The 13,035-nt window shown below is 37.9% G+C and overlaps 1 protein-coding gene across 6 annotated transcripts in view; it reads right to left on the bottom strand.

Moving 5' to 3' along the window:
- Nucleotides 1-13,035, bottom strand: part of NRF1 (nuclear respiratory factor 1) — a 95,958-nt gene that overhangs the window by 52,297 nt on the left and 30,626 nt on the right. For all 6 annotated transcript variants that reach the window (XM_014541845.1, XM_014541843.1, XM_014541844.1 and 3 more), the window contains one exon: nt 5,661-5,801. In XM_014541845.1, the coding sequence (XP_014397331.1) occupies nt 5,661-5,801 (141 nt within the window). The remainder of the gene's footprint in view (nt 1-5,660; nt 5,802-13,035) is intronic.

The following is a 13,035-nucleotide window of genomic DNA, read 5'->3' as shown; positions in this document are numbered from 1 at the left end:
CCAACCTGCCCTTTGAAAAACTCATATTAATGTACATCCCTATTGATGAATAGAGAGCTGTCAGCCTGCTCTCTCTGAGTCTGTCTCTGGTTTTGTTAGTTTTATTCATTAGATTCCAGATATGAGTGAAATCATATGGTTCTTGTCTTTGATTGGCTTATTTCACTTAGCATAATGCTCCCCAGGTCCATCCATGCTGTCACAAAGGGCAAGATTCCCCTCCGCCCATTTCTTTAAGGCTGAGTAGTATTCCATTATGTAAATGCACCACAACTTTTTCTACTATTGGGACACTTGGGCTACTTCCAAATCTTGGCTGTTGTAAATGATAGCTGGAATGAACATAGAGGTGCATATATCATATATATATAAGTAAGTATACATAAATATATAATATATATATATATATATTATATATTTATGTATACTTATATATATTTATATGATATATGCACCTCTATGTTCATTCCAGCTATTATACCTCCATTAATTTTGAGAGAGAAAAAAACACTGATGTGAGAAACATCAATCGGCTGACACCTGCAATCATGGTATGTACCCTGACAGGCCTTTTTGTGTATAGGATGCTCCAACCAATAGAGTCACCTAGCCAGGGCGGTGGATATATCCACCCCCCCAACCCCCCCACCCCCGCAAATTAGAAAAATTTAATGACTCCATATATTCTTTATAATTAGTGTTTTGGGTTTCTTGGGATAAATTCCCAGAAATAAAATCTCTGGGTATAAGGCAGTTCCATTTTTAATTTTTTGAGGTAACTCCATACTACTTTCCACAGTGGCTACACCAATCTGCATTCCTAACAATGGCACATGAGGGTTCCCTTCTCTCCACATCCTCGCCAATGCTTGTTTGTTGATTTATTGATGATAGCCATTCTGACAGGCGTGAGGTGATACCTCATTGTGGTTTTAATTTGCATTTCTCTTATGATTAGTGATATTGAGCATTTTTTTCATGTCTATTAGCCATCTGTATGTCCTCTTTGGAGAAGTGTCTATTCAGGTCCTCTTCCATTTCTTAATTGGATTGTTTGTTTTTTTAGTTTAAGTTTCATAAGTTCTTTATAAATTTTGGATATTAATATTATCAGGTATATCATTAGTGAATATGTTCTCCTTTTCAGTAGGTTGACTTTTCATTTTGTTGATAATTTCCTCTGCTGTACAGAAACTTTTTAGTTTGATGTATGTAGTCCCTCTTGTTTATTTTTTTGTTTCCCTTGCCTGAGGAGATATATCAGAAAAAATACTGCTATGAAAAAAGTCCAAGATTTAACTGACTCCTATGTTTTCTTCTAGGAGTTTTATGGTTTCGAGTCTAACATTTAAGTCTTTATTCCATTTTGAGTTTGTTCTTATGTATGGTGTAAGAAGGTGGTCTAATTTAGTTATTTTGCACATATCTGTCTAATTTTCCGAATACTATTCTTTGTCAAATATCGACAATAAAGGCTTGGATTTATTTCTGGGCTCTCTAATCTGTTTCATTGTTCTAATGTCTGTCTTTATGTTAGTACCATGCTGTTTTGATTACTATGGCCTATAGCAGTGATGGCGAACCTTTTGAGCTCGGTGTGTCAGCATTTTGAAAAACCCTAACTTAACTCTGGTGCCGTGCCACATATAGAAATTTTTTGATATTTGCAACCATAGTTAAACAAAGACTTATATTTTTGATATTTATTTTATATATTTAAATGCCATTTAACAAAGAAAAATCAACCAAAAAAATGAGTTCGCGTGTCACCTCTGACATGCATGTCATAGGTTTGCCATCACTGGCCTATAGTATACTAGTAGTTGATATCCGGTAGTGTGATACCTTGAACTTTGTTCTTTCTCAAGATTGTTGTGGCTATTTGGGTCTTTTGTGGTTCCATATAAATTTTTGGAATAATTATTCTAGTTCTGTGAAACACAACATTGGTATCCTGATAGGCATTGCACTGAATCTATAGATTGCTTTGGGTAGTGTGGACATTATATTTATAATTTATTTTAATATATTTTTATTGATTTCAGAGAGAAAGGGAGAGGGAGAGATAGAAACATCAATGATGAGATAGAATCATTGATCAGCTGTCTCTTGCATGCCCCACACTGGGGACCGAGCCTGCAACCCGGACATGTGCCCTGACTGGGAATCGAACTGTGACTTCCTGGTTCATATACCACTGAGCCATGCCGGCTGGGCAGTAGTATGGACATTTTAATGATGTTAATTCTTGCTATCCATGAACATGGTATGTGCTTCCATTTATTTATTGATTTGTATCTTCTTCAATTTCTTTCTTCAGACTTATTTTCCAAGTACAAGTCTTTTACATTCCTGGTTAAGTTTATTCCCATGGTTGTTTTTTGTTTTTAAGTAATTTTGGAAGGGATATTTTCTTAGTTTCCCTTTCTGATAGTTCATTACTGGTGTACACAAATACAACTGATTTCTTGATATTTATTTTATATCCTGTTACTTTACTGAATTCATTATCAGTTCTAGTAGTTTTTTTGGTGGAATCTTTAGGGTTCTCTAACAGTATCATGTCATCTGCAAATAATGACAGTTTTTCTTCTTCCTTTCCAATTGGAATGACTTTTATTTCTTCTTCTTGTCTGATTGCTATGGCTAGGACTTCCAGTACTATGTTGAATAAGAGTGGTGAAAGCGGACATCCCTGTCTTTTTCTGATCTTTAGGGAAAAGCTTGTAGTTTCTGCCCATTGAGTATGATGTTAGCTGTGGGTCTGTCATACATGGCCTCTATTACACTGAGGTATGTTCCTTCTATTTCCACTTTGCTGAGAGTTTTTATCATAGATGGTAGATTTTATCAAATGCTTTTTCTGCATCTATTGATATGATCATGTGGTTTTCATCTTTCATTTTGTTTATGTGGTGTATCACATTTATTGTTTGAGAATGTTGGACCAACCTTGCATCCCCAGGAATAAATCCAACTTGATCATGGTGTATGATCTTTTTAATGTATTGTTGGATCCTCTTTGCTAATATTTTGTTGAGGACTGGAAACAACAGTTTCAAATGTTTTATCTCTAACACGATAATTAAACTATTTGCTCTGATTTTTGTGGCCATCAGCCAATTCTCGTGATTATCAGTATCCAGGATTATTTCAACCTAGCACCTCAACTGTGACAAGAGGGGAAAAATGCCCATCACAGGACAGTACTCTACCTAACTGCATTCTCAATTAGAAGCTTATTCGCCTTTAGATGTACGTTATACCTGAGATACAGAATAAATTCTTTACATCAATTAGATTAAAAAAAAAAATCACCTCATGTTTTCTTTAACCAGTCAGAATGGCCCTAGGAACAGAATAATAGCAGGTATGAAATGGCAGAAAAAGTTTACATAATGCCTTCCTTTTTGAACCATTATTTAGAGATCATTCAAGTATCCACAGAAAGATCTCAATTTAGCTTTATATTTATAAAATGTTGTATTACTTCAGACCAACTCTCTAGTTCAGACTCAGTAGGAAGAAAAGTGTTCCTCCCTAGCAGCAGCAGCAGCAGCAGCAGCAGCAGCAATGTCTGTACCGAGCGAATCCCATTCAGGAACCTCACAATTCAGTTACCCACTACGCTGGATTCATTTCTGCTCTGACCCCTACATCATCCACTAGACAGATACTGACCAAGTATTATTTAGAATACAGATGTTATTTAGATGTTGGGCAGCTGTACTGGACAGTAATGAAAAACAGGAACTAAGACCCTACTGGAGAGACAGGCCACAGATAAGTACAGCAGGTTCTCAAAGAATGCCATCTCATTATAACATTGATGAGATGCTATGGGCACTTAACTCTTGTTTATATCAATTAGCCTATGGTAAAACTGGTTTCCTTGTATGTCATTTCCCTTAAAGTTGCAGAACCTATCAAAAATGTTAAGTGAGAACTTATGTTACAAAGACAATAAAATACAGGATGTATTAGGTAGTGACTTGATGGGAGAAGAAAACTTCATTAGATGAGACAAGAAAGGTGATATCTGAGCTACACTTTGAATAAGGTAAGCTCCATCACACAATGTTCTGGGAGAAAAATGTTGTAGGCAGAGGGAATAGCAAAAGTAAAAGAATGAGCTTGGGTGTCTAACAAAAAGAAAGAGGGCTAGTTTGGCCATAGCACACTAACTGAGGGGAAGAATGGACAATGAGGTTGAAAGAGGTCAGATTACATAGGGTCTCAGAGGCCATGGCAAAATCTGATTTTGAACCGAGAAATAGTGGAAATCCACTAAAGGGCTTAAACAAGAGTGACATGACCTCATTTGTTGTTGGTTTTTTTTTGTTTTTTTGTTTTTGTTTTTTTTAAATCTCATGTGGTTCTGTTGAGCATGGCCTGCAGCAGAGCAAGAGTGGCAGCAAGGAGATCAACAAAACTGATCAACTGAAATAGTCTATGTGAGAGATGCTGAAGGCTTGGGCTAGGGTGTGATGGGAACTGAGAAGAATAATCAGATTCAAGGTATATTTCAGAGGTGAATTGACATATCTTGCTAATAATTAGATGTGGTTGGTAGGGGGGTGAGGGCAAAACAGGGAAATCAAGGATTTACTTCTATGATGGGATATGAGCAACCAGATGGACAATGGCATCATTAACTGACATGGGTATAGGGGAGGAAGAGATTTGGAGAGTGCAGTGGGTGGGGGCATTCATAGATTCTATTTTGGGCATGTGGTATTAAGGATCTAACAGTAGTGGTATAAGCTGGGGTATAAACAGAATATAGATGGCATACAAAGTCCACAGGATAGAATTAGATCACTTGGAGAGAAATAAAGATAGAGCTCTGGAACATGCCAACATAGACCAGGTAAGAAGAGGAAGAAAAGCCAGCAGAAGAGGGAGGATCCACTGAGTAGAATATTCAGGAGAATGTGGGGTCACAGAAACTGTTAAGAAGAAAGAAGTAATCAACTGTGTTAAATGCTGCTGGAAGACAGGAAAAGGAAAGAAAACTCACAACTGGATTTAGCAACGTGTATTAATAAAATAAAGTGAGAAAATATGTTATAAAAGGCATTTAGCTTTGTTTAAGCTGTCACTTTTAAAGTTAAAAATTTTTAAAGAAACAATCTCAGCAACATTCCTGATGTATCAGGCTCAGTACATTCTGACTTCCCTTCTGAAAGGAAGAGGAGGGGAGCAATGAGTAAGGTGTCCTTCTGAGCTTTCCATCCTCATTCCCTGGAGAGGGAGCCTTCCTTGGCAGTAGTGTGGTGGGACTCAGAATGTACACAGACAGAGGAGCAGCGCAGCCCAAAAGAGGCGAAAAGTTTACTTGCTCCACTTTACTGTGATTCATCCAAGTCCTAACAGTCTCCTTTCCAAACCAACTCCAAGCTAGGTTTCTTTAGCTAACCCAAGGACCCAAGAGGCAGTAAACAACTGCCAACAGAAGGAGGAGGCTACATCCATGTCCCTGGTGGGGAGCCTTCTTCTGGCACAACATTTTCTTCTCCAAGGCTTCTCCTATTTCACTATAAGCTCCAGGCTGAATCTCACTCTAGTGGTATCACTGAGGACAAAACCAAGGAAAGTCACCTGAGGCCCACCCACACCGGTGCCACTGTCTTTGTGTCTCCTCACTTCCCACCCCTTACCTGGGTCATTTTATCCACAGAGACTGGAATTCCATCGATGGTGAGAGGCGGCAACTCTGAGTTAACTTCCTGTGGCACAGGGGCGTGTTCCGCTAGGGCGGACTCCAGGTCTTCCAGGATCATGCTCTTGTACTTACGCACCTGCAGGGAATTAGGGCAGAAGTAAACAAGATGCCCAACAACCAGGGAGGGATGGTGCAAAGCAATTAGCGAGTGGGTGGGGCTGGTCTCCCTCAGCCAGTACAGAACCCTAAGAACAAACACTTCTATAACTAGCAGATAAAAACACCCACTGGCCCCAAAGACACCACAATGTACAGAATTAAATGAAAAGAAATTACAGGGAGCCCTATCCAGTTTTCTCAGTGGTTAGAGCGTCAGCTCATGGACTGAAGAGTTGTGGGTTCGAATCCGGTCAAGGGCACGTGCCTCAGATGCAGGTTTGCTTCCCGGGCCTGGTCAGGATGGGTGGGGGAGGCAACCAATCAATGTGTCCCTCTTATGTCGATGTTTCTCTCTCTGTGTTTCTCCCCCTCCCTCCACTCTCTCTAAAAATCAATCAATGGAAAAAACATCCTTGGGTAAAGATTTACAAAGAAAACAACAAACAAAATTTACAGCTAACAACAGTAAAAAGGAAAAACGGTTTTACAGAAATACTGCTTTTCAGTTAAAATCATGTTTTCTGTCTATGCTGGCTCCATCACTTGTTCCAGATCTAATAGGAATGGTTTTCATTATATGGCATTTCCCGGGCCATTTGATAAAACCTAGCTGTGGCAGTTAAACGCCAAAATCATTTTCAAGATGACCAAAAGCTTGTCTCTAAAACTTCTGTTACTTTCCTGCAAAGCCAGACTACCAAACAGATTGGAGATTCAAGTGCACAAGAAGCTGACATCAGAAAAAAAACCCCAGAGGTGAATATTGTAGCTGGGTGGCAAAGGTGCCACTGTTAGTAAGGCCCAAGGCCAGAGAGAGCCCCACAGGTCAGGTCCTCCTCCTTTCTGGTACTTCCTGATGACAGAGGTGAACTTCAAACCCATGATGCCTTTGTGGCTCTGACAAGCACTGGTCTGAACCAGTATTGTTCTGAGTCCACTCTTTCCACTGCTAGTGAAAGGTCTCTCAAAAGACAGAGAACTTAACAGCAGCACATTTGTACGTGCACACATTCTTCTATGGTGAGCAGAAACGGTAGAGAGACACTGGATCCTACAAGCAACAATAATAGGTTCATTCACTTACAAGAATGCACAAGGGGGATGAGAAAGCCTTTGGGGATAACAAAGAAGCCATGGAATTATGAAAATGTGACAACATGGGATAGACAATTAACTTGCATTCAGATCTCAAGCCATTAACTTAGGAAAAAAGGGAAGATAAAATGAGATTTGCTCAGAAGTTACAACAATGTTTGAGTCCTAGGTTTTCTGCTAAGTGGACTGGACTCTCAATCAGGACATATTTCCTTATAAATATCTCATTGTAAGGATTAAAAAAACAAAGATTCCCATACTCCACCTCCAACATGTGAAAAAGTAAAAATTATTGTTGGCCACAAAGTACAACTTTTGCAGTTATAGAACTTTCCAAATAGGTCAACAATGAAATGGATAAAAGAGAAATAGTGCAAACATGTAGAATCATTATCACTCTAAAAATTCAGTTTTATCCTGGTTTCTAATAAAAAAGAAATTTTCAAAAAATTTACTAACTTATTTATTGTAATATAAGCAGCTGGTGCTGCCATGGCAACTTTAAGGATTTACATTTTCTGCTTTCTAGGTTTCTGTATCCCGGGTAGAGTTTTTATACTACCAACCCACGGAAAAACTGAACCTTATAAACCTAGGTTCTAGTCTTTTTTTAAATATATTTATATTGCTTTTCAGAGAGGAAGGATAAGGGAGAGATAGAAACATCAATGATGAGAATTCATTAACTGGCTGCCTCCTGCATACTCCCTACTGGGGATTGAGCCCACAACCTGGGCATGTGCTCTGACCGGGAATCAAACCATTACCTCCTGGTTCATGAGTGGACACTCAACCACTGAGCTACCAGGCTAGGTTCCAGTCTTTGAATTTTAATGTATCAGGTTAAATCATTATATTAGTAGTAGGATCATATAGTAAGAGTTAATGATAATATATAAAAATTAATTTCATTGTGCTGGGAACACCTGGCATTTGAAGATGGGAAATCATTAGATTATTACTATGTAATTAGCTAGTTTCAAACTATTTCAGCCATTTTTATGGGTTAGTAAACTACAGGAATTCATATTCAGGCATTTAGCTAAACTTATCAGTGCTAGGTAATTCCTTAAAAATATCTTGAGATTAAAAACAAAACAAAACATGATGGTAGGGCATCCCTCAGAGAAATTTATAAAAAAACTTCAGGTTATGACCACAGTATTTTTTAATTAATTTTTTTTCAATTACAGTTTACATTCAATATCATTTTGTATTAGTTTCAGGTGCACAGCACAGTTAGATAATCATATATACTTTACAAAGTGGTTCCCCAATACTTAAGTACCTCCTGACACCATACATAGGTATTACAGTATTACTGACTATACTAGAGGCCCGGTGCATGGATTCATGCACTGGTGGGGTCCCTTGGCCTGGCCTGCACCCTCTTGCAATCCAGGACCCCTTAGGGGATGTCGGAGAGCCGGTTTCAGCCCAATCCCTGCAGGCCAGGCCGAGGGACTCCACTGGGGCACAAACCCGTGCACCGGGCCTCTAGTATGCATATAAGATCTTTGGTTAATCTCATCCTGCCCTCCCCACTTCCCTCTGAAATTCATCAGTTTGTTCCATGTTTCCATGCCAGTGGTTTCCACTCCTGCATTGAGCGTCTGCCCCCTAGTAGTTAGTGCACGTCATAGCTACCAGCCAGTCGACTGGTCACTAAGGCTTTTATATATGTAAATTCCCTATACTGTACTTTATATCCCCGTGACTATTTTGTGACTACCAATTTGTATTTCTTAATCCCTTCACCTTTTTCACCCAGTTCCTCAAACCCTCTCCCCTCTGGCAACCATCAGTCTGTTTTCTGTATCCATGAGTCTGTTTCTGCTTTGTTTGTTCACTTATTTTTCTCTTTAGATTCTGTATATAAATGAAATTATATGGTATTTGACTTTCTCTGTCTGACTTATTTCACTTAGCATAATTCCCTCTAGGTCCATCTAGGCTGTTGCAAGTGGTAAGATCACATTCTTTTTTATGGCTAAGTAATATTCCATTATAGATATGTACCATCACTTTTTTATCCCCTCATCTACTTATGGACACTTGGGTTGCTTCCATATCTTGGTTACTGTAGATAATGCTGCAATGAACATAGGGGTGCATATATTCTTTTGATTTAGTGTCTTGGGTTTCTTTGGATATATATCCAGAAGTAGAATCACTGGGTCACACGAGGCAGTTCCATTATAAATTTGTGAGGAACCTCCATACTGTGTTCCATAGTGACTGTACCAATTTGCATTCCCACCAACAGTTCCCTTTTCTCCACATCCTAACATGTTTGTTGATTTATTGAAGATGACCATTCTGACAGGTGCGAGGTGGTATCTCGTGGTTTTAATATGTATTTCTCTGATGATTAGTGACATTGAGCATCTTTTCATATGTCTATTGGCCATCTGTATATGTCCTCTTTGGAGAAGTGTCTATTTAGTTCCTTTTCTCATTTTTTAACCAGATTGGGTTGTTTGTTTGTTTGTTTTTACCGTTGAGTTGTATGAGTTCTTTATAAAGTTTGGATATTAACCCCTAATTGGATGTATCATTGCTGAGTATCTTGTCCCATTCAGTAGGTTGTCTTTTCATTTTGTCTATGGTTTCCTTTGCTGTGCAAAAACTTTTTAGTTTGATGTAGTCCCTATTGTTTATTTTCCCTTTTGCTTCACTTGGCTGAGGAGACACATCAGAAAAAATATTGCTATTGGAAATGTCTGAGAATTTACTGCCCATGTTTCTTCTAAGAGTTTTATGGTTTCAAGTCTTACATTTAAGTCTTTAATCTATTTTGAGTTTATTCCTGTATGTGGTATAAGAAGGTGGTCTCATTTCATTTTTCTGCATGTATGTGTTCAATTTTCCCAACGCATTTATTGAAAAGGCTATCTTTGTGTCATTGTATATTCTTGCCCCCTTTGTGAAATATTAATGGACCATGTAAGCATGGGTTTATTCCTGGGATCTCTATCCTATTCCATTGATCCCTGTCTGTTTTTATGCCAATACCATGCTGTTTGTTTGGTATGGCCACAGTCGTTTGGAAGTTGTTTGTTTGTTTTTTTCAATGTTTTTATTGACTTGAGAGAGAGAAAGGAGAGGGAGAGAGAGAGAAACATCAGTTGCCTCCTGTATGCACTGACTGGGAATCGAACTGGAGACCTTTTGGTGCATGGGACAACGCTCAAACAACTGAACCACACGGGCCAGGGCTGGAAGTATTTTTATGTCTGTTTTGTGTTATTTGTATTTTCAATATACATATAAATAACTTTTCTTTCTTCTTTAAAAACTACATATAAACATATGCACATATAAATGAAGTTTCTTACTCTTATTTCCTACTTCCCCATCAATCAATCACTCACACCTCCCTCCCCCTCCAGGTGCTCTGATTAACCTCTTCTCTTAGTTCTGCAGGTCTGACCAGGACGGGGAACAAGGGAGGTGACTTTTGATGTTCAACAGCACCAGAATAATGCCTTTAAATGGCCGCTTTCCTCCCCCAGAAAGAGCTAGTAGTAGCTACAGTGAGTGTTTGCTTATAAACAACCATCCTGACCTTTCACAGGACTGTAGAGAACTGGGAGCTAGCTCTATTTGTTCCCCTTTAGAAGAGAAGGCAAAGACTAAGAAAATGAGACTGAATTTGAAACTTCATATTAATACCCTGGACAAATCTATGGAAGATGTGGTTCTCTATCACCTTCAATGCAAATCCTAGAGTGACTTAACCTGGCTTTATTATTCAGAAGTTGGGAAACCTGGGCAAATCACTTAACCTCTCTGAACTAATACTCTCATTTACAAAATGAAATATTAATATACCTACACTTCAGCGTTATTGCCAGAATTGAGAATATGTATACTTTAAAACTTTGTAAATCTGCTATACTAAACAAGCATTAGTTACAACAATCCTCTGCACTCAACAATTCCATAAGCATGTAGAAAATGCAGATTTACTTTTAAAGTAGAACCAAACTCTATATATGGTTCTATAACCTACTTTTCTCATTTAATACATTTTCACCAACTGAAAAATGTTAATAGAAAGATCTGGATCATCATGTTTAATGGCAGTGTAATTGTCCTATCTATAGATGAGCCATCAATTTATCTAACAAATCCCTTATCTTTGAAGTTTGAGGTCACTCTCAATTTTTAAAAATACTATAAAGATACTATAAAGATAGCGTGTCTAATACCCTTACACATACATCTTTGCTCATTTAACCAATTATTTCTTTTTAAAAATATTTTTTGTTATTGATTTCAGAGAGGAAGGGAGAGGGAGAGAGAGAAATATCAATGATGAGAGAGAACCATCAATTGGCTGCTCCCTGAACACCCCACACTGGGGATCAAGCCCCCAACCCAGGCATGTGCCCTGACCAGGAATCAAACCACGACCTCCCAGTTCATAGGTCTACGCTCATCCACTGAGCCACGCCGGCCAGGCCTAAGCAATTATTTCTTAAGAATAAAATTTTAAAAGGAAACTGGGTTAAAAAGTATACATTTGGGGCACTTTTTATAACTTTTTAAAAAACAGTTTATTGATTTTTACAGAGAGAGTAAGGGAGAGGGAGAGAGAAACATTGATGTGAGAGTGTAACATCAATCAGCTGCCCCTTGCATGCCCCTATAGGGGAACAACCTGGGTATGTGCCCTTGACTGGGAATTGAACCAGCAACCTTTTGGTGCACAGGATGACGCTGAACCAACTGAGTCACACCACCAAGGCTTTGGGGCACTTTTTATACCAGTTGCCCATCTGTCCTCCAGGAAATTACACCAATAATCTGCCTGTTTGACATGTCAATTTATATGTTTTTAAAAACTATATTTTTTATTGATTTCAGAGAGGAAGGGAGAAGGGAAGAGGGATAGAAACATCAATGATAAGAGAGAATCATTGATCGGCTGCCTCATGCATGCCCCCTACTGGGAATTGAGCCCGCAACCTGGGCATGTGCCCTGACTGGGAATCAAATCGTGACTTTCTGGTTCATAGGTTGATGCTCAACCTCTGAGCCATGCTAGGGCAAGTTATACATCTTTTTCATGCTTGCCAACATGAGGTAATTTGGGTAGAACACAGTATGAAGAATTAAACAAAACCCTGGAAAATATAAGAAATATTTCAATCTATTATAAGTCCAGTACATTTTTAAATCACCCATCAACAAACTCTTAAAATAATAAGAAATCCACATTCCAAAGATGAACAGTCCTACTGAATTTTAATTTTTCCAGAGTTCTCAGCAGCTCAAGCTAGAAGAGCAAAAAGGAAGAATAATGATGGCTTCAGGAAATAGAAAATGCAAATGTCACAGTTTTTAAATTATTAAATGAGATAATTCATGCCAAGTGCTTATAACTATACCTAGAACATAGTAAGCACTCAATAAATGTTACACATTACTATAAAATCTAAATTATTTTTAACTGTTATTAATGTGAGAATATGTGCATAATTGATTATGGTAAACAATGGGGTCTAATCCTTTAATACTTGCCTGTAATTCAGTGTATATAAGTTTAAGGAATATTCTGTACCTTGAAGGTATAACAAAAGTCACCTTTTCGCTTTCTTAATATTATAATTTGTAGCTACTTTGAACATTTGTAACTGTAAGTATGCCACATAAATTAAAGAGTTCGGTTTTTATTTGGGTTGTTATTCCAATCTGAAAGAAATCTTTGTCTTAACAAGGGAGTTTAACCCATTTATATTTATGGTTATAACATAATTAAGTAGTTTCACTAATATTAGCTTGTTCTATGCCTTGTATTTTGTTTTGAATTCTTCCCTGTTTTCTATCTTTTGTATATAGCCTTGGTTTTCTTTCCTCTTTAGTGTTCTGGAAGAAATATTTTGCTTCTTATTCTATTGGTATTCTTTAGCCATACTTATTAAATGTCAGTCAATGGGAAAATATCTACTTCTTTTTACCTTATTCTAGTCTATCAAACGACTGTTTGTTCTTGTTTCATAAAATCTATATATCTTTTTGTATTATATGGACAATTCCAACAGTTTCCTAAAGCTTTCTTTTGTATTTTTCCGTGAGGAATTTTCAGAAGTATTTTTCTGAGTCTTCTA

The sequence above is a fragment of the Myotis brandtii genome, unplaced genomic scaffold, assembly GCF_000412655.1.
Source record: "Myotis brandtii unplaced genomic scaffold, ASM41265v1 scaffold280, whole genome shotgun sequence".
NCBI lineage: Eukaryota > Metazoa > Chordata > Mammalia > Chiroptera > Vespertilionidae > Myotis > Myotis brandtii.
Note: the sequence above shows the minus strand (reverse complement) of the source record. Positions and strands in the feature narration are given on the sequence as shown.